Source organism: Hyla sarda, chromosome 2 (assembly GCF_029499605.1).
Source record: "Hyla sarda isolate aHylSar1 chromosome 2, aHylSar1.hap1, whole genome shotgun sequence".
Taxonomy (NCBI): domain Eukaryota; kingdom Metazoa; phylum Chordata; class Amphibia; order Anura; family Hylidae; genus Hyla; species Hyla sarda.
In genome coordinates, this window is record NC_079190.1 from 339,026,597 (window position 1) to 339,049,095 (window position 22,499).

General features: G+C 41.4%; 1 protein-coding gene across 3 annotated transcripts in view; it reads right to left on the reverse strand.

The window, feature by feature from the left end:
- Positions 1-304: 304 nt before the first annotated feature.
- MDM4 (MDM4 regulator of p53) overlaps positions 305-22,499 on the reverse strand; it is a 38,664-nt gene continuing 16,469 nt past the window's right edge. For 2 of the 3 annotated variants that reach the window (XM_056558103.1, XM_056558102.1), the window contains exons 4-11: positions 16,812-16,945; positions 16,584-16,633; positions 12,195-12,256; positions 11,414-11,492; positions 4,870-5,021; positions 3,264-3,416; positions 1,876-1,953; positions 306-1,742 (exon numbers count right to left, since the gene is read on the reverse strand). In XM_056558103.1, coding sequence (XP_056414078.1) covers positions 1,212-1,742; positions 1,876-1,953; positions 3,264-3,416; positions 4,870-5,021; positions 11,414-11,492; positions 12,195-12,256; positions 16,584-16,633; positions 16,812-16,945 — 1,239 coding nt within the window. In that variant the 3' untranslated portion in view covers positions 306-1,211. Of the gene's footprint in view, positions 1,743-1,875; positions 1,954-3,263; positions 3,417-4,869; positions 5,022-11,413; positions 11,493-12,194; positions 12,257-16,583; positions 16,634-16,811; positions 16,946-22,499 lie in introns of all 3 variants that reach the window. The other variant, XM_056558101.1, reaches the window with a different exon arrangement.

Genomic DNA, 22,499 nt, shown 5'->3' on the forward strand with positions numbered 1-22,499 from the left:
AGAGGGGTCACTTTCTTAAATCTGTTGAGTATATGCAGAGTTCTGGCACTGTAAACTTCCTTCTGCATTGCTATCCAGCAAGCATTGGAGACGGGGAGCCAGCTCACACAGCTCCCCTGCCTCCTTCATATTTTCCATGCGCCCCACCCCCTCATTATTGTGCTAAAGGAAGACAGAGAATATGGTGGAGGCAGGGGAGCTGGGTGTGCCGGCTCCCCGCCTCCAATGCGCACTGGATGGCAATACAGCAGGAACTTTACAGTGCCAGAACTCTGCATATACTTAACGGATTTAAGTAAGTTTAAGTAACTCTTTGTAAAGTTGTTCTCCTGCAACATAACCCAGTATACTAGGTTTAGTGCCGGTGAACAGTGATTCAGATTCTCTATAAACAGAAGGCTCTTGTCTATCGTTTTTACGCAGATTTGCAGGTATCATTACTGAATTCTCTATACTAGGTTTATGGAGGTAGCCGTTTGCTTGCTTGCAGAAGTGCACATGAAAATAAAGTTTACTTTGGGCTTTTCAGTCATTTTTACTCTTAAGCCTCAAGTAGGGGAACACTTTGGCAAAAAAGGAAAATCTATACAACAGAAAGAAAGAAAGAAAAAAAAAAGTGTTTTATTGTCCTTTGAGGGCACTGTACTGCCAAAAGGAAGGTGAAACCGAGTGTTTTTTTTTTTGTGTTTTTTAAAGTTCTTCATATGAAGAAGCAGTCAAATAACTAAAACACAAATACATATCCAAAAACTAAGCTGAACCTTGGAAAATGCCATCTTCTTTTTATGCATTGCTCACTATAGTTGCATTGTGCCAGAGTGCTGAAACTACTGGCCAGAGGGGGCCTCATGGATTACAGGCACAAAGAACCAAGCATGAAGCCCAGTTATAAATATATATACTTATTTCTCCTTTATATATTTTATCTCTTTATAAATACTCTCTGCAAAAGTTTTACTCTCCTTACGGTGGTGACAAGCACAGTCACGCAACAGAAAAATACTTCAGTTAATCATGGCAGTGATACAGCATGGTCACATATGGAGATTGGAATGAGGAAAAACACTCCACTGCTCCGGGTAAACAAGCAATCTTTCACAATGTTGCTATGCAGGTCTCCTTCAAACAAAAAGGTGCTTAAGAGAAAAACAAACATTTCAAGTCGCAAACAGCTGGAGGTCTACAGATGAGATAGCGGTGTTCCTCCCATGCTATGCCACGTATGTTTTTACCACCATCTGTATTGGTTTCTGGCACACTGGGCATCCCTTCCGAGACTTCTTCAGGTTGCATGCACAAAGAAAGCAGGTGACCAAGTGGGCTGTACGCCCATGTACTACATTGCCATTACGTGGGCGCCTGTTGCACAGCTTGCAAGGTTCCAATAAGGGGCGACTGGAGTCCAGCGATGCTTCTTCAGAACTGAGAAGAGTGTCTGTGCTTTCAGAGAGTGTTCTGATACTTGATGCCAGATCTAAGGGCTCTAAGAAAGGAGCTTGTGATTTGGTATCATTGCTTCTTAAACGCACCATGGGGGCAGACACTGTTCTGCGGCAGTCAGGAATGTCAATGACATTGCTCATTTCCAGGGAATTGGTTTTAGCTGCCAGAGTGGGCGTGGAAAGGGTATGAGTAAGAGGTGGACAGTCTGCATACCAATCCTTGCGTAATGCCCAGCAGCGGAAGCAGTAGCGTTTAGAAGGGGAATTAAACTTATGACAATTGTTGCACTGCCAGCAATCCTGAAAAAGAGACAGGCATGAGATGTGATATCACAAATTAACTTATTGTAACAAAGCTCACTCACATAGGGGAGGGGTGCAGTGAAATATGCTTCCATAGATTAATCATTTATTGTATGCAATTATGCCAAACCTCAGATGTGATATCCGTATCTGTATCACTTAGGCTTTGTGTGTCTTCTAAATCATCATAAATTGTCAGCTCGATCACCTGCGAAACAAAGAGAAACTCATGACGTACTGGTACCTGCAACTGCAGTCTGACAAACATCAATTTGATGAAAATGTAGAAGGGTGTTTTAAGTCAAAGAGACTAAAATTAGATTCAACAGTGGGGTCTGGGAGCTAGCAGGTGCGAACTGATAAGTGGTGATGTCATTCTGTAGTTTACAGGGGGCATGACCCCTTCCTTTGACAAATATGGTCATCAAACCATATTTTCTTAACTCAGATTATATTCCCTAGCTACTCCTAACACCCCTCCTGCACCCGGCAGGAGAAAGTGGGCGTTCCCCAGCAGGCATGACATCACTGAAGCCTGCAAGAGCTGTGCCTCACCAGGCCTGGAGGAGACCAAACTGTATGACTTGCACAGGGAACAGAACAGAGCCACCTAGTGGCTGTTTTTTCAATCACATAAAAGGTTGAGAATTTTAACAGCAAGTAAATAGCAAAGTGTCTTATAATTACATAAGGAACAATATATTAAACATTTTGTTTGGTGACAGGTACTCTTTAAGCACTGTTATTTTCTGTGGATTAGACTGCTGATCACATGACCCAGATCTAGTAATGAAGCTCATGGGTACAACTGTGCAGGAATAAAACAGATTTATTAAAGGGGAGGTCTTTTTTTATATTTCTACATCCTTTTTGTCTATTATTTTATTCACACCTGTTATGTCGCCATAGAGGACTATTGCAAATATTCAATTGTTAATACCAAACAACACTATGCTGTCTCAGCACACTGGGAGTTGTAGTTTTGCAACAGCTGGAGGCACCCTGATTGGGAAAATCTGTAATAGAGAAGAGGCCACCCACATCAGCACAGAGGTAACTGGGGGCACTGCAGCAGGCGATCACACAGCACATAAATGTTGTTTGGAAAGGGGTGCGTGATCAGGCAGAGGAGCTATCGTTTAGGCTCTTAAGTTTTGTGACCGCTATTCTCCTGTGCTCTCTTTCTAGAGCAGCTGAGGACATAAATGTACATCCTGGTGTGTTATGTACCAGGGCAGCAGGGTGTACATTTACATCCATTGTCATTAAGGCGTTAAATTGAGAAAGGATTGGTCCAAATTAGTAGCTTAAACTGGGCTGTATTTTACCTATGGATTTAATTAAATTTAACAACAACAAAAAAAATAAGACAGGACTAGGCCCTTCACAGTAGATGATGGTTCACCTTCCATCTCCTTAGACTACTGGGCAGGTCACATAGTATGTCCCCTCCAGTCTATTGTTTCCTATGTTCATGTAGCTGGTAAAAAGGCAATAAAAGTTCCTTCATAAACTCACTTTCTTTCCTTCATCATCTCTCACATCTTCACCCTCACTATCTTGAGAGTCCAGACTTTCCACTTTCACCTCCAGATTAATTTGATCTGACCGATTGTCGTTTAGGAACCACAAGTCATCTGTGGTATCAGAAACAAGAGCTGTATCTATGTCCTGTAATGGGGAAAATAAGGTTTTTGACACAGAGAAACTTTCACAGTGCAATAAAAAGTTTTGTATTTTGAACATATGACCACAACTACATAGTAAGGCTATGTTCACATGGTGGAATGTCACAAGGAAAATTTCCATGCCGGCACTAGGACAGCTCGGAAATGTGGCATCTTGTAGACGGCAATGTATTTCCCAGCAGAATCCGCAAACACATTAAACAGGTTCAATATTTTTGCGGACACCAGAATCAGGATATCTGCGGCAGATGTTGCTGCCGGGGAAACTTGGCCATGTGAACAGAGCAGCAGAATCCCATTGAAATGAATGGAACTCTGCTACTGCGGAATATTCATGTGGAACTGTAAAATAAAAGAGTAAAAGAATGCGAATCCCTCAATAAGAGATGAAGATACTTATCTATAATCTGAAGAACTGGACACTAAGGGGGAATTGTATGCATAAATCACATTCTTTTTCCTAACATTTTTCTGCCTAATCATCATGTGTACTTCCCCTAAATCTATCAAAAAGGTACACGTTCTTCATAAATAGCTTCAATCTGAACAAGTTTCAAAATGTGGAAATGGCTGGAGTAAGATTGCGCACATAAGTGTCACAATTGATAAACCAGCTACCACAGCAAAAGTGAGAGTTCTTTTAAACCATATTACTTATTAAAAAAAAATTGCGCGTAAAATGTGAAAAATAAAAATTGCGCAATTCCTCCATTGTGCAATAAAAAACAACAACATTTCAACACCAAAAAAAGCAAGCAAACTGGGAAAACAGACGACCATTTTAAGTGTACCAGTTGTCTCACATAACTTGTCAGGATAAGCTGCTGTGTGTGTACATGAGAGGCAGCACAATTTCTGGCAATTATATACCTTGTATATGGTATTATTAAGCAGATTTTTGCTTGACAGTTGGTGGGTGGAGCCTAACATCCACACACAGCAGATAGAGATTTATCAAAACCTGGGCAGATAAAAAGCTGACCATAGCAACCAATCACATTTCATCTTTCATTTTTTACAAGGCCTCTGCAAAATGTAAGAGGAGATCTGATTGGTCGCTATGGGCAACTAGGCAACTTTTCCTCTGCACAGGTTTTGATAAATCTCCCCCAAGATGTCTGATCTCAGACGTAATCTGATGCACGGAGCAAACTCCGCTCTGTGCCGGATGACGGGCGATCACGCCGTCACAGCCTCTCCATTCATGTCTTTGGGAGGGGGCGTGACGGCCGTCTACTAGCCGTAACGCCCCCTCCAATAGACATGAATCGAAGGGGCGTGGCGAACATAGAAGCCCCAGCCCCAGGACGTCTGGGGTGCCGGCCCAGAGATCACGGGGGATAAGATGTTTAGGGATGGAGTACCCCATTAAGTGACCATTTAAATCCATTGAGGACATGTGCATACAGAAATCAACCTGTGTCAATATAGATTACCTGGTTAGAAGGGATGTCTGTGGAGCCGTTACTAAGAGGATTATAATTATTCCTCAGGTTGCCCAAAAACCACCAGGGCAGACCAGCACCATCCCATTCTTCAAAGGCGAGGTCCAACCCATCATGCTTTAGAATGGATGAATTTTCATCATCTATAAGACACATGAAAACCGAAATTCTAGTAATTTTCTTGCCATACTGATCTTTTAACAACTTTCTGACTGGGGTGTTATTTTGTATATGCTGGTTTATAAGATATAATGGTTTTATTTGTTGAAATTGAAAAAGTCATTGGGATACAACAAAATGTGTCTTTTATTCCAAATTTACATTTCCATTGACGAAAATTACCTTTTTACTTTAAAGTGTACCTGTCATTAATGAAAATTTTTTTTTTAATGAAAATAACATTATATGTATATTAAGACATACCCATAAAATACGCCTTACAAGGAGTTCTATGTATTTGCTCAATACAAGCCATACCCCCCGAAATTAAAGGGGTATTCCAGGCCAAAACATTTTTTTCTATATCAACTGGCTCCGGAAAGTTAAACAGATTTGTAAATTACTTCTATTAAAAATCTTAATCCTTCCAATAGTTATTAGCTTTTGAAGTTGAGTTGTTGTTTTCTGTCTAACTGCTCTCTGATGACTCACTTCCCGGGAGCTGTGCAGTTCCTATGGGGATATTGTCCCATCATGCACAGCTCCCGGGACGTGACATCATCATTGAGCAGTTAGACAGAAAACTTCAGAAGCTAATAACTATTGGAAGGATTAAGATTTTTTAATAGAAGTAATTTACAAATCTGTTTAACTTTCCGGAGCCAGTTGATATATATAAAAAAAGGTTTTGCCTGGAATACCCCTTTAAGGACCCAGGGTTTTTCCGTTTAAAAAATCATAACTCTTTAAATTTTGCACCTAAAATTTGTAATGAAATCAGTCATTTTACCCAAAAATCTACTTCGAAACGAAAAAAAAAAAATCATTGTGCGACAAAATTGAAGAAAAAACGCCATTTTGTAACTTTTGGGGGCTTCCGTTTCTATGTAGTAAATTTTCTGGTAAAAATTCCACCTTCTCTTTATTCTGTAGGTCCATACAGTTAAAATGATACCCTACTTATATAGGTTTGATTTTGTCGGACTTCTGGAAGAAAATCATAACTACACGCAGGAAAATTTATACGTTTAAAATTGTCATCTTCTGACCCCTATAACTTTTATATTTTTCTGCGTATGGGGCGGTATGAGGGCTAATTTTTGCGTCGTGATCTGAAGTTTTTAGCGCTACCATTTTTGCATTGATAGGACTTATTGATCGCTTTTTATTCATTTTTTCACGATATAAAAAGTGACCAAAAATACCCTATTTTGGACTTTGGAATTTTTTTTGCACATACGCCATTGACCGTGCGGTTTAATTAATTATATATTTTTATAATTTGGACATTTCCGCACGCGGCAATACCACATGTTTATTTTTATTTACAGTTTTTTTTTTAAATGGGAAAAGGAGGTTGATTCAAACTTTTATTAGGGAAGGGGTTAAATGATCTTAATTAACTTTTTTTTTTTCACTTTTTTTTTTGCAGGGTTATAGCTCCCATAGGGGATTATAACACTGCACACACTGATCTTTTACATTGATCACTGGTTTCTCATAGGAAACCTTTGATCGATGATTCTGCCGCTTGACTGCTCTCAGGCACTGAGCAGTCATTCGGTGATCTGACAGCAAGGAGGCAGGTAGGGACCCTCCGGCTGTCCTGTAAGCTGTTCGGGATGCCGCGGCACGGCGACCTTGAACAGCTCCCTGAGCTAACCGGCAATGTTTTAGTTTCACTTCAGACGAGGCGAACAACTTTGAACGCTGCTTCTAAAGGGTTAATAGTATGCGTCAATGCGATCAGTGCCGCACGTATTAGCCACGAGTCCCGGCCATAGCGGGTCGGGCCCAGTTGTTTGAGGCTGGGCCCGACCCGCTATGGACCCGCGTTGTAGAACGGGAGCGGACTCATGACGTACATGTACGTCATGGGTCCTGTAAGGGTTAAAGCCACTTCCTCCCAGTACGCTATGATGCATCCGCATGGGAAGGAGAGTACCGTACAGCAGGTCAGGTGGGTATGGTTCATGAAATGGAGGAGAAATGTAGATTGTTGTACCATACTTGTTGTACCATAAGACATCCCCTGAAAATAATCCAACGTGTCTTCTTGAGGAAAAACATATATAAGACAGTGTCTTATTTTCAGGGAAACACGGAATAATGGTATTATCTACATTACTTAAAACGTTTTTGTTAACGACAGGTACATTATAACATTTTAAGCCTTAAACCCAGATCAGTGAAGCTAGGTTTCCATACTGCAGTTGAACAGAGTCAATTATTAGAGTATTCTGTATTTTCCAAATCATTTACCTATCAACTAAGTTGAGTTCTTTGGACAGGATAAGTGGGCAATTGATGCTTTAAAAAAAAAAAAAAAAAAAACACACAATTGTAATAATCTATTCAATGTTGCAGCCCGTTTATATTTTTGCCCCTCAAACACAATTCACTGCAGCGACTGAACCTAGCCTAACTGTATAATATGCATGGTTTTGCAAACTGGAGCAAAGGCTACAGTGCAAGTAGACTCAGGGACAGAGTTACCTTGCAAGGTTATAGAACTTGGTCAACTTAATAACTTCAGAGTTCCAAAGCTCATCTGGCATTAAATTTGCACAAACGCTATGCAGCGGGAGCTTCCTGGCATGAGTTTCCATGGCAAAACAGCTGTATGCAAGCTTTACATTACGGAGCACAATGCTGAGTGTTGTAAAACACGCTGCCACTGGAGTAGAAACGTGAGCTGTGGAGTGACCAATCACACTTCTCTGGAGGAGTCTGGGTTTGGCAAATGCCAAGAGAAAGTTACGTGCCTGGCTGTATAGTGTAAAGTTTGGTGGAGGAGGAATATTGCTATTAGGTTGTTCTTCAGAGACTGACCAAGGCAAAATGATGTATTGTCTGCAGCACCAGAAGGGGAAGTTAACAGAGACCAGATGTTGTAATACTGGAGGCAATGGGGGTAAGTATATATATATTTTTTTATTATTATTATTTTTTTTTTTACTTGTTATCACACAGCCTGGGCACTTTAGTGGAGAAAATAAAAATAAAAAAGGTTTTGCTGCATAACCCCATTAAAGGGTTTTTTCTCTTCATTTAAATTCCACATTGGGGAATGGAGTAAAAAAAATAAATAAATGATATACCGTATTTATCGGCGTATAACACGCACTTTTTAGGCTAAAATATTTAGCCTAAAGTCTATGTGCGTGTTATACGCCGATACACCCCCAGGAAAGGCAGGGGGAGAGAGGCCGTCGCTGCCCGCTTCTCTCCCCCTGCCTTTCCTGGGGTCTAGAGCCCTGCTGCCGGCCCTTCTCTCCCCCTGGCTATCGGCGCCGCTGCCCGTTCTGTCCCCCTGACTATCGGTGCCGGCGCCCCATTGCCGGCGCCGATAGCCAGGGGGAGAGAAGCGTCGCCGACAGCCAGGGGGAGAGAAGGTGCAGCGGCACCCATTACCGGCGCCGCTGCCCCGTTGCCTCCCCCCATCCCCGGTGGCATAATTATCTGTTGCCGGGGTCGGGTCCACGCTGCTGCAGGCCTCCGGCGTGCGTCCCCTGCGTCGTTGCAATGCACGGCGCGGCGCACTGACGTCATGCACCGCGCCGTGCAGCGCATAGCAACGACGCAGGGGACGCACGCCGCTTCTCTCCCCCTGGCTATCGGCGCCGGCAATGGGGCGCCGGCACCGATAGTCAGGGGGACAGAACAGGCAGCGGCACCGATAGCCAGGGGGAGAGAAGGGCCGGCAGCAGGGATCTAGACCCCAGGAAAGACAGGGGGAGAGAAGCGGGCAGCGACGGCCTCTCTCCCCCTGCCTTTCCTGGGGGTGTATCTGGGTATACACGCGCGCACACGCACCATCATTTTACCATGGATATTTGGGTAAAAAAATTTTGCCCAAATATCCTTGGTAAAATGAGGGTGCGTGTTATACCCCAATAAATACGGTATATATATTTGTTTAGGTCCTTAGGCCAGTGACTGATTGCAATATTACATGTACAATGTATGGGACATCACTTGGAGAACAGGTGAATTTTTTTTCCCACCTTTTGTAAATGCTTGAAAGCCCCTTTAGAGTAGGCTCACACCCAACGCAGCTGCATCCGTGTGTGTACAGTGGGGTTCAGAGGCAGGCCACGCGGCAGGCTCCAAACCTTATTGCACACACAAGGTTGTGGCAGGGAAAACACTGCGACCGGCATTTATCATTGTAGTGTAAGTGAAGCATTTTTCTACACCTTTTTTTTGTGTGCTGGTAATGTGTAGGAGCACCAAAATTATTAAATGGTCACAGAGAATTTGATCATTTTTTTTGCAGGTCACATTTTCTGAAATTTCTCTCTTCACATACACCAAAAAGCTAAGCTAAGTCTGAGCTGGTGTAGTTTAAAAGGGGTACATTTTCACGTCCAAATTTAACGAAAATTTGTCAAACACCTGTGGGGTGTTGAGGCTCACTGTAACCCTTGTTACGTTACGTGAGGGGTGCAGTTTTTAAAATGGGGGTCACATGTGGGTGTGTTTTTTTTTTTTTTGCATTTATGTCAGAACCGCTGTAACGATCAGCCACCCCTGTGCAAATCACCTCAAATGTACATTGTGCGCTCTTACTCCTGAGCCTTGTTGTGCGTCCGCAGAGCATTTTACGTCCACATTTGGGGTATTTCCGTACTCAGGAGAAATTGTGTTACAAATTTTGGGGGTCTTTTTTTCCTTTTACCTCTTGTGAAAATGAAAAGTATGTGGCAACACCAGCATGTTAGTGTAAAAAATTTAATTTTTTTACAACAACATGCTGGTGTAGATGCCAACTTTACCTTTTCATAAATGGTAAAAGGAGAAAAAGCCCCCCAAAATTTGTTAGGCAATTTCTCCCGAGTACAGAAATACCCCATATGTGACCCGAAACTGTTGCCTTGAAATACGACAGGGCTCCGAAGTGAGAGCGCGCCATGCGCATTTGAGGCCTAAGTAAGTGATTTGCATAGGGACGGACCTGAATGCAAGAATTAGACTTGCCTCCAATACCAAAATTACCCTACGGCAGTGTTTCCCAAACTGGGTTTCCCAAGCTGTTGCAAAACTTCCAGCATGCCTTCACAGTCAATGGCTGTCCAGCAATACTGGGAGTTGCTGGAGGTTCCGTTTTGGAAAGTGTCATACAAGAAATTTTTTTTTTTTTTTTTTTATTTGAGGGGGGGGGGGATGTGTATATGTAGTGCTTTACCCTTTATTATGTGTTAGCGTAGTGTTTTTAGGGTACACTCACATGGCGGGGGTTTACAGCGAGTTTTCCGCTGGAAGTTTGAACTGCGGCGGAAAATTTGCTGCATCTCAAACTTGCAGCGAAAAACTCACTGTAAACCCCCGCCCGTGTGAATGTACCCTGTACATTCACATCGGGGGGGGGGGGGGGGGGGGGGGGGGGTTCAAACACTGATAAATGTAAGGTAATGCACATGGGGAGAAAAAATCCGGGCTGGGATTATGTATTAAATGGGAGAACACTTGGGACGACTGACGTGGAAAAGGACTTGGGAGTCTTAGTTAACAGTAAATTTAGCTGTAGTGACCGGTGTCTGGCAGCTGCTGCCAAGGCAAATAAAATCATGGGGTGCATCAATAGGGGCATAGATGCCCACAACAAGGAAATAATTCTACCTCTGTACAAATCACTAGTCAGACCACACATAGAACACCACAGACTACAGTTCCCAGAAAGATTATCAGAATTACTGTTATTTAGTTTAGAAAAAAAAAGGCTTAGGGGAGACCTAATAACTATGTATAAATATATCAGAGGACCGTCAAGAGATGTCTCCCATGATCTATTTATACCCAGGACTGGATTTATAACAAGGGGGCATACTGTAAGTCTAGAGTAAAGAAGGTTTCTACACCAGCACAGATGGGGGTTCTTTACTGTAAGAGCAGCGAGACTGTGGAATTCTCTGCCAAAGGAGGTGGTCATGGGGAACTCTGTAAAATAATTTAAAAAGGGGTCTGGATTCATTTTAGGAGAATAATAACATCACTGGTTATGGATTCTAGATCTGTAAGGACAGAAGGTTGATCCAGGGATTTATTCTGATGCTATATTTGGAGTTGGGAAGGAATTTTTACCTCGAGTATGAGGGTTTTTTGCCTTCCTCTGGATCAACTCAGTAGGGACTCATTAGGGTTATAGGCTGAACTTGATGGACTCTAGTCTTTTTTTCAACCTTACGAACTATGTTACAAAAAACAGTCTAAAGACTATGATAAATATCGGCCTGTGTGTCTACTGATACACAGCATATTTCCTGCTGCCGGGCAGATTACTCACAGCATCAAATACGCTGTGTATGCACTGTGTGTGCATAGTACACTTAAAGCAAAAAGTTATATACACTGATGTGCAGGTCAGTAAACGCACCTTCTAAAAGTAGTTTATGAGTTGAGGAAGATGTAACCCCACTGTCGGTCATCTCTTCTTTCCTAGATTCATCATAACGCTAAAAAAAAATGGGGGGAAAGAAAAAGACAAACATCAACACTGGTATAATGGTGCCGTTCATAAGTGATGCAGCAATTATATACCAGCCACCTAACACCTGAGGCATTCTGTGTATCTTTTATATGCAGGGTCTCACACTCATTCAGAAACAAAACCTAGTTTCAGCCATCCCTTCTATATGTATTTCCCCCACAATAGACTCTCCAACTTGCTTGTTTTTAATTCCCAGTGTGTATGTGCAACAGAACAACAGGTGACGCGGAGTTACTTGGGAAAAACATTCCATTCTTATTAAATTGTGCTTACATTTTTCTGCTGCTACACAGGCCTTGAAATCAAATATTTCCTAGTTATGAGTGGAAGGTTACTTGGCATGCAGAAACATGTACCAAAAGTATAAATGAGGGGACTTTTATCCATATAAATGTGTACAATGCTGATCTCATGAATGGCATTCACTGCTGTAGGAAGCAAACATTCTCTCTTACACAGAAACATGTGGTGGCTGGTAAAAACCTGCTGCATCACTTTCACAACAAGAAGCTGTGGAAGAAGAAAGGGAACAGAGAAGGGTAACTCTGTCCCTGCTTGGTGGACTCCAGATGAACCTAAATGGTTTGTAAAAGCGGTCTGGAGATCCGACGCTGGCAGGTACAGAGAAGGGAGGCTCTGTACAAGGTCAACAAACACCGGGCTTTACCTTCTGCCGCTCCAAACCGCCCGTATCCTGCGTTTGGTCTCTTGAGGGACTTTGAGCAGCATCTGTAAATCGGATAAAAAAAAAATCCCTTCCCCAGTAATTTCTGTGTTTTTAATCCATATTGTGTTAGTTTGGCTATGAGAAATGCACACAAAGAGCCCCAAAAGAATGATTGCAGTAAGAGGGCCATGTGTACTTTACCTATGTAGCATACAAGCTATATGGAATCCTGAGAGGCAGCTGTACTAGAATAACAGCAAAAAGTGCAAAGAAAGACATTTAAAAACTTCATAATGGTCCTAAAGGAAACTAATATCATGTATTCACAGTTAACTAGAATATAACCATTATAACATAACGTACCACAGGTATAGCAAGCACTATAGTATGATTATAATCTATGGTTGGTTCTTTAATAGGTACCATTGGCCATCCATACTAGACCATTTCCAGTATCCTCTCAACTAGAAAGGCAATTACTATATAGTCCTTCTGACCATATAATGATATTATTCAAGGGACTACTTCCCAGAATGCAGCATTTTAGCTACTTAGAATTCAAGACAAGTGAAAAGGATAAATCTCCCCAAGGGAAAGCCGTATCCTTCTTCCCTTCTCTTGACCTATTTTTTGAATGGCATTGAGGGTAAAAAAAATAAAAATGTAAACAGCAACTCAATTAAAATCTACCTACAAAGTTCAGTATGTTTGTAAATACTTTGCTTTAATGTATGGACTGAGTTACAGCTGCTTATTGCCAATCGGGTATGAAGCATAAGGGTAAGTTCACACGTACACAGATTTGATGCACAGGATTTTCTGCTGCAGATTTCAAGGTAAACTAAATGACTGAGCACAGCTTCTAATCAGCAGTTACAAATCCTGCGCATGAAATCTGCGTCCTGTATGTGTGAACGTACCCTAAAGGGGTATTCCATGAAAAATCAACTGGCTCCAGAAAGTTAAACAGATTTGTAAATTACTTTTATAAAAAAAAAAATCTTAATCCTTCCAGTACTTAGCTGAAGTTGAGTTGTTCCTTTCTGTCTGACAGTACTCTCTGCTGACACCTCTGTCTCAGGAACTGTCCAGAGTAGCAGCAAATTCCCATAGCAAACCTCTCCTGCTCTGGACAGTTCCTGAGACAGACAGAGATGTCAGCAGAGAGCACTGTTGTCAGACAGAAAAGAACAACTCAACTTCAGCAGCTGATAAGGTACTAGAAGGATTAAGATTTTTAAATAGAAGTACTTTACAAATCTGTAACTTTCTGGAGCCAGTTGATATGAAAAAAAAAATTTCATGGAAAACCCCTTTAATTCAAAATTCTGCGGATTTTAAAGCGCTATGAGAAACGTCTTTAGTGAGATACAAGAAGATGGTCACACACAGCTAAAGTGCCATGTCTGACCACTATTCATTTCATTTCCAAAACAACCAGCAGAAGTTACAAATCTACATGGAGGATATATGAAATAACTCAATACCAATAAAATAGCATTAAAGTATTTGCAAATATTGATTCTGTTCACACTAGAATTATTGTTTTCATTATCAACAGAACCATGACAGATATGAAACATAACCTTAAAGCAGTACTGTCATTTACATAAACTTTTGAAATGTCATCCAGACATGTCAGAAGTCCTAAGACCTGCTGTGATCACTAGTCATAAGGCAGGGAAGTGTGTGTCATTGTCCTCAACTCAACTGTTGGTCCGACCTTTTCACTGTATACATTTCTATTGTGAAAAGGTCAGATATGATTGACAGCTGGGTACCGAGGTGCGTGCTGCCACAAATTTCCCTGCCTTTTATCTAGCAATCGCAGCGGGTCTGAAAAGTGTCCCCTAGTACCATGAAAACTTATTACATGTCAAATTGTTTTCAAATGACAGTAAAGCAAGTGTAACGGTCATTTACATAAACTTTTGACAGGTTGTCCAGACATGTAAAAAGTTTTGATCAAACTGGGTCTCACTCCTGAGAGACCTGCTGTGATTGTGAATTATAGCCAGGTGAAGCTCGCTTCACAGCCTGGCAGGCCCCAAGATCCGAGTAATACACTCCATAATAGTCTATGGGGCACAACAGCTGGATCATGCGGGCAGTCGGAAAGTGGGGATTGCTACCGCTCACTTCATCCTGTCATTACAGCAGGGGTCTCAGTACTAAGACCCGGAGTGAGCTAAAACTTTAACATGTCTTGACAGCAGGAAAAACTTCAGTAAATGCCAGAAATGCTTTAAAAATGGTTATCTGGCAGTAAGTGAAGCACGGCAGACACCGAAGCAGCGATAGAGGCTACGGGCACCTAGTGAGAGATATATTCTATATCTCACTCAGTCCCTGTAACCTCTGGTATTGCTGCTTCAGTGTCCACCACGCTCCACTTACTAGTGCTGGGACCCAATATATCAGAGTGCCACTCAACCAATTACTGGCTGAGTAATTGGCCAAGTGGAACTCTGACATATTGGGCACCATCACCATATACTTTCCATTTTGCTTCCCTGAGGGAAGAATGTCCCATCAGTCTAGACAGTTCTTGCCATAAGAAAGCAACTGAAACTTGACAGTAGTAGTATGAACAGAACCTTACCTAGTTTTTTGTGGTAGATTTAAACAGTTAAAGGGCTTACAGGCAGAATCAAGGGCATATTACAGTTTCAGAATAACAAAAGGTTACTAATTACATAAATTACACCAAGTTCGGAAATTACAGCACCAGACAGGTCGTGGATCTTTAAAAACTGGATTTCTTTATTGTCCCCATCTCAATTGCCCACAGCAAGATCCACAACCTGGCTGGTGCTGTGATTTCCGAATTTGGTGTACTTGGTGATCCTGGGTTGGCTGCCTGGGCGATCACGGGCACAGAGGTCAACCCCGGTGCTGTCTCACCTTTTTCTTCTACATAAAAAATTATCTACTTCAACATCTTTATATGCCATCTTTTAATTGAAGTCTTCACTATCTTTCTTTAGTAGATTTTTGTTAAAACCTTTATAGATCTTTTCTAAGATTAAAAATTCTTTAAGGTGCAACAATGTCTCTGTCATCATGTGTTTTACCAATAAGTGACAGCCTGTTGTTCTCAACTGTGTTGAGAGGATACTGTTATAAATTTTAACAAAGCATGTGACATCCCCGAATTATCTAGCTGGTATCATCCATTGATTGCTGCTGCCCACCATGTGCCAAATTTCCAGTGCCCGATATACAAATGAGCCCCTAGACCAGTGGTCTTCAACCTGCGGACCTCCAGATGTTGCAAAACTACAACTCCCAGCATGCCCGGACAGCTGTTGGCTGTCCGGGCATGCTGGGAGTTGTAGTTTTGCAACATCTGGAGGTCCGCAGGTTGAAGACCACTGCCCTAGACTGTTAACTGGACTGTCTCCATTGCACAGTTTTCAACAGGAAATGCAGTCAGGTACACATCCATCTGATAAAAAAAATGTGCCCATACACCTTAGAGTAAAGTCGGCCATGCTGGATTTGTGCCATCAAACCCGATTGTTCTAGGAGAGGTAAGCCAGCATCAGATGTCTGGCAGTGCCTTAGACCTCTTCACTACATAGAGGATAAATGAACGTTTGCCCGTGACAAATGTTCAAGTATAAGTGGAAGTCAGGAGAGATAAGCATCGGCTGATCCAACATTCAGATACTATTGAAAGCCACCTTAAGCAGTTGTACAGGCATCATTGACAGTCTAATCTATAAGCCTATGGACTGTCAAGGGGATGTCATCGTTGCTCAGTTGTCATTAGGTTGTGAATCTGAGCGTCCGCCCCACAAAAGTGAACGGTGAAACCAACCATTTGACAGTGTAGGCCCCTATTTTCATATCGTGCACCAGACAATGGCACCAATAGCACCTAAACGAGCTTGGGGGGGGAGCAGATTAACAGTGCAATGGCACCCTATCAATGAATGCTACCAGTTGGACTCTTAGAAGATGTAACAATAGATATAATGCATAATAAGTGGATGTGCACTCAACCAGCTGCCATAAGAGCGTATAAAAGATGCCCCTATATAGGGGTTATATATAGGGGTTGGACAAAGCTTCGATAAGGGTATTTTCACACAGAGTGCATCTGTTTGTTTTTCTTTAATGCATCAGAGAACTGCCGGGCAAAAACCACATGCAGTTTTACCTTTATGTTACCGAATTTCACCCATGTGAATAAACCTCAAATGAAGAGATCACATGTATGAAAACAATCCTGTCATCCCTCACATTCATACTGTACACATTATTGACTACTTACTGATCATAAGGTTAAAGTAGCGGATAGGCCATTTTGTGTGGTAGCAAATGTTAGTGAACCTAACCCTAAATTTAGGCTCCTACACAAACAAACAAAGCAGACTTATTTACCTGTGCAAGACACTCGATAAAGATTCTTCTTTAACATCTCATACAATGGACTGTAGAGTGAGAGAAAGGAAAAATTACTAGGTCAGAATTGAGGACAATGACAAAAAACTTGTCATAGAAAGGAAAGCATTACACATGCCAATGACTAACCAAAAAAGAAACCTAAGAAAAACATTTTCATGAAAAACATTTTTTTAACATATAAGGAGTACATGTAAAATATATTACCTTGGGTCCTTGACAGAAAACGTTGAGATACCCAATAACTTTCCAAGTTCATCCGTGCCACAGTGAACAATGTGTTGCTGTTGCTTGTCAAAAAGCTGTTTTACCATAATGTACTGTCCCAAGAAATGCATAACCTTTGGAGAGACATAAATCAACGTAAATAGAAATATCTATAGGTCTCTATGTAAAAATACATAAGAACATGACTGGACTACATATATACACCAGTGCAAATAATTTGATTATACAGCATTGCCAAGTATCAACAAGATGGAGGACAGAAGCACAGAGGTGCAAAATGGCAAAGCCTGAAAGGTAAGCTCACTCTGCACCTTGTTTTGTATGGCTATTTCAAGCAGTTTATGAATAATTAAAGAATGTCATATGTCGATCTACGAACCAAACGGTATCCACCAGGTCAGCTGCTATCAGGGCAATGCTATTTCTTACAAGTTTATGTTTTTTTTTTTCTTTAAGAAAAAAAAATTCCCCTCAAAAACTATCGCTAGTCTGCCCCCGTACTGGTCAGCCTGATCCGTATGACCTGCTTTAGAGACTGTCTGGCTGGAGGAGCCAATACCACTCAAGTTACCAACTTCAGAAGAACACCAGTACTAACCTACAATAACCTAAACTTACTACTACTGGCTAAGGCTGGGTTCACATCACGTTTTGTCCCATACGGGACCGCATACGGAAGGGGGAGCAGAAAACTTGCGCTCCCGTATGTAATGCATTTCAATGAGCTGACCGGAGTGTAACGCTGACTCCGGTCGGCTCATTTTTGCCCCGTATGCGGTTTTTCCACCGGACCTAAAATCGTAGTCGACCACGATTTTAGGTGCGGTGGGAAAACCGCATACGGGGCAAAAATGAGCCGACCGGAGTCAGCTTTTCACTCCGGTCGGCTCATTGAAATTAATTACATACGGGAGCGCATACGAAGGCATATGGGACCGCAAGGTTTCTGCTGCCCCTGCCGTTTGCGGTCCCGTATGGGACAAAACGTGATGTGAAACAGACAGTGCAGATGTCGCATGAGTCATCATAATAAATCTGGTGCAATTTAAACTGTCTATCCTCTTTTATAACTCCGACTCATCTAAACAGACTGTCTTGTCTACTTACTCCAAAAGATCATGTCACAATTATGGCATAATCTATGGTGCACCAAAATGCGCGAGCCCTAATCTATTTTATCTATAGATTCTATTATCAGCTGCAAAGTCTGGCCGCAGACCTAATGACCAGAACTAACATGGCCATCAGACCTGTGTGTCGTCAGGCTGTGGCTCTAATTTGGAACAAAAAAAAGGTATTTTAAGCAAGAGCAGTTTTTCCCTATATAGTCCTGGCTGTAAATGTTGGCACCCCTGAAATCTTTCTAGAAAATTAAGTATTTCTCACAGAAAAATATTGCAGTTAACACATGTTTTGCTGTACACATGTTTATTCCCTTTGTGTGTATTGGAACTAAACCAAAAAAGGGAGGAAAAAAAGCAAATTGGACATAATGTCACCAAACTCAAAAAATGGTCTGGACAAAATTATTGTCACTCTTTCAAAATTGTGGAAAAATAAGATTGTTTCAAGCATGTAATGCTCCTTTAAACTCACCTGAGGCAAGTAACAGGTGTGGGCAATATAAAAATCACACCTGAAAGCAGATAAAAAGGAGAGAAGTTCACTTAGTCTTTGCATTGTGTGTCTGTGTGTGCCACACTAAGCATGGACAACAGAAAGAGAAGAAGAGAACTGTGAGGACTTGAGAACCAAAATTGTGGAAAAATATCAATAATCTCAAGGTTACAAGTCCATCTCCAGAGATCTAGATTTGCCTTTGTCCACACTGCGCAACATTATCAAGAAGTTTGCAACCCATGGCACTGTAGCTAATCTCTCTGGGTGTGGATGGAAGAGAAAAATTTATGAAAGGTGTCAACGCAGGATAGTTCAGATGGTGGATAAGCAGCCCCAAACAAGTTCCAAAGGTATTCAAGCTGTCCTGCAGGCTTAGGGAGCATCAGTGTCAGCGCTAACTATCCTTCAACATTTAAATGAAATGAAACACTATGGCAAGAGACCCAGGAGGACCCCACTGCTGACACAGAGACATAAAAAAGCAAGACTACATATTGCCAAAATGAACTTGAGTATGCCAAAATCCTTCTAAGAAAACGTCTTGTGGACAGATGAGACCAAGATAGAGTTTTTTGGTAAAGGATTTTGGGTCACACTGTACAGCCCACTGTCAGAAATCTGGGTTTGTGTCCGAGATCTTGGGTCTTCCAGCAGGACAATGACCCCAAACATACGTCAAAAAGCACCCAGAAATGGATGGCAACAAAGCGCTGGAGAGTTCTGAAGTGGACAGCAATGAGTCCAGATCTAAATCCCATTGAACACCTGTGGAGAGATCTTAAAATTGCTGTTGGGAAAAGGCGCCCTTCTAATAAGAGAGACCTGGAGCAGTTTGCAACCAGAGTGATTCAACATTCCGTCTGAGAGGTGTAAGAAGCTTATTGATGGTTACAGGAAGCAACTGATTTCAGATATTTTTTCCAAAGGGTGTGCAACCTAATATTAGGTTAAGGGTGCCACTAATTCTGTCCAGCCCATTTTTGGAGTTTGGTGTGACATTATGTCCAATTTGCTTTTTTCCTCCCTTTTTTGGTTTAGTTACACAAAAGGAATAAACATGTGTATAGCAAAACACGTGTTACTGCAATCCTTTTCTGTGACAAATACTTCACTTTCTTGAAAATTTTCAGGGGTGCCAACATTTATGATCATGACTGTATAACAGTTTTAATAAACGAGATCCAATGATGCCTGCCGAGCTCATAACATAAAACACAATACACAAAGATTTTAGATGTAATTATTTCCGCAAGTGGTTATGAGCCTTACAACTATTTGGACATGTGTAAACAGATCTGAAAATTTTATATAATATAGTGAAAAAAAATAAATTTTACTTGTGGGAACTGAAATTCTTGTGTAGAGTATAGGACAGGCTATTAAATTATAAACGTAGAGGCTTCAGTGTTTACCTTGTATATACCTACTTTAGTTGATGCACCTGTATAGTCGGCCATCTTGATTACTATTACCCATCTGATATGGGTCTCCTATTTCGGGAGTCGGGAGTGAAACCCGGGCGCTCCGGAATCCCAGCCGGATCCAGCCCGTATCTCATTAATTTCAATGAGCCTACCGGAGTCATATAGTAACTCCGGTCAGCTCATTTTTGCCCCGTATCCAGTTTTGTGACCAGACCTAAAACCGCGGCATACCACGGTTTTAGGTCCTGTCAGAAAACCTGATACAGGGTAAAAATGAGTCGACCGGTAGGCTCATTGAAATGAATGAGATACGGGTTGGGTCCGGCTGGGATTCCAGAGCGCCCGGTTGTCACTCCCCCCCCAACCAGATACGGTTCCCGTCTCTTCAAATTGTAGTCTGAACCCAGCCTAAGTCTAAAGCAAGGGCTTATGGCTGTCTGTCAGTATGAGGGTATGTTTACATGGCGGAATTTACATGCAGAATTCTGCAAAAGAATTCAGACAAAAATTCTGCCGTAAAGTAATGCAAACTGATTTGAATGCGACTCTGCAGTCCCATTCAGACAGCAGAATTCCGCCTCAAAAAATCTGCTTTCCGCCTTTCTTCAAAATCTAAAGTAAGTCTGAATGTTGTAAAGAAAAACAAAAACACCCCACCCCCTTTCAAACTTCAAAAAAGTTGAAAAAGCTCTACTTATCTAGCTATTATAAGGCTTCATAAACCTCAGTCAGTGGAACAATAAAAATGTTTTGAGTCTCCAAATGCAGCGACACAAAGACTTTTTGTATTTTTATTTTTTTACACGCTGCATGCATAGCCTTAATAACCAAGAATATTGTGATCATTTATAAGCTCTACAAAAACAAGATCAACATTTTCTACACAACCCTTATACCAGATGAACGTGAAAAAAGTGAATCAAGCCCAGCCAGGGGATAGACATTGCTTTATTGCCTTTATTTCTCCCCAGCACCAATTGAAGTTAAATAAGTTATTAAAATGCATAAGCGTTTCAAATAAGTCACAAAGCTGCCGAAGGCACTGACATACTAGTAATGAAAGTGCAGTATATTTAATACCTTCCTGACAGAACCACTCCGTCCGTAAACTTAACTTTCTTATTTATTTATTTTTCCTATATTCTTTACATTTTTTAATTTAATCTTCCACAAACTTTGCATTAAAACCCTAGTCAGAGACATCCAAGATAAATCACACAGATTCGCTGTCACCACAATAAATCAGCTATTGTTTGCAATCTCTGTCAGGGATTAGAATGGCTGATTGTACAGAGATTGCTTGTGGCTTTTTATTTTTTGTGAGCCAATGTCAGCCATCATTATTCGCATCAAACCATTGCTTCACAGATTTGGGCATGCTCAAATGTTTTTTTTTCAGGCCCCACCCTCAGAGTGAGAGCATAGACAGTAAATGTAAAAAAAGCTCCTGAATATGTGCAGCCACAGATCAAAATGGTTGATAGACAGCTAATGTTTTGGACAAGAAAGGTTTTATATGTATGTGTTTTCATACCAAATATGTTTTTTTCTTTCATTTAGAAATTTACATTTTTATTAAGGGAGAGGTATTTTAGACTTATCAATGCTATGCTACTGCAGAGCACTGATCAGTTAAAGGGGTTATCCAGCAAATTCATTTTTTTTCTTAAATACGTGCCCAGGCTGTGAAATAAAAGAAAGCCTATACACCCAGTGTATAGGGCGGCCAGTGTCCACTGAATATCGTGTAACGTCTGCAGTTCTGGGAAGTGAAGTGTCAGCGAGTTGAGCAGAGATAAGCGATATATCTTATTTTTTTATTTTTTTTTATGGATACCCCTCTTGCGCACAGCACCTGCAACCCCCCTCCCCCCTCACATGCAATCTCACACTTATTAACGTATAAGGTTTAAAGAGAATCTGACAGCTTGCTCACCCCACACTAAACCCAATATACTGGGATATAGTGCAGGTGAACAGCTTTAAAAAGAGGGGTACTCACATTTATCAGTTATGTACTTGCTGAGGTAAGTTTGTTTATATCTTTGTCCTTTGTCTTTGAGCAGCTCTGCGCAATAAAGGCGGATCGTGCTCCCCTACCTCCTCCATATTCCCTACCTGGCCTGCCCCACTGATAAATATGCAAACATCTTCACTCTCCCGTCACTAGGATCTGAGAGCTTGCCTGGGTCAGCGGCACCTGTACTCTGCACAGATAGCAGAGGTCTCACTCATGGCGGTAATTTGCTCACTTATTATGGGGGGTGCCGGATGAAAAATAGGTAGGGGAGCTTGGCGAACCGGCTCCACACCTCTATTGCACAGATCTGTGTAATAGGAACAAAGATATAATCAGACATAACTCAGAAAGTGGTAAAAATACAGAAATGCGTGCAGCTCACAAACCACAATCCGAGGATATAATTGGTTATATGCCGAAACCCAACGGCCAGAATAGAGAAAAATAATATACAAAATGTATAACCAATCCTCAAGGATTCTACCCCAAAAGGTACATAATGATGTTTAAATAAAATATAATATCATAGGATGCTTTAGTTAACAGTTTTATTCAATATATAAAATAGTATGTTGCACTATATATACTCTGGCACAAAATATA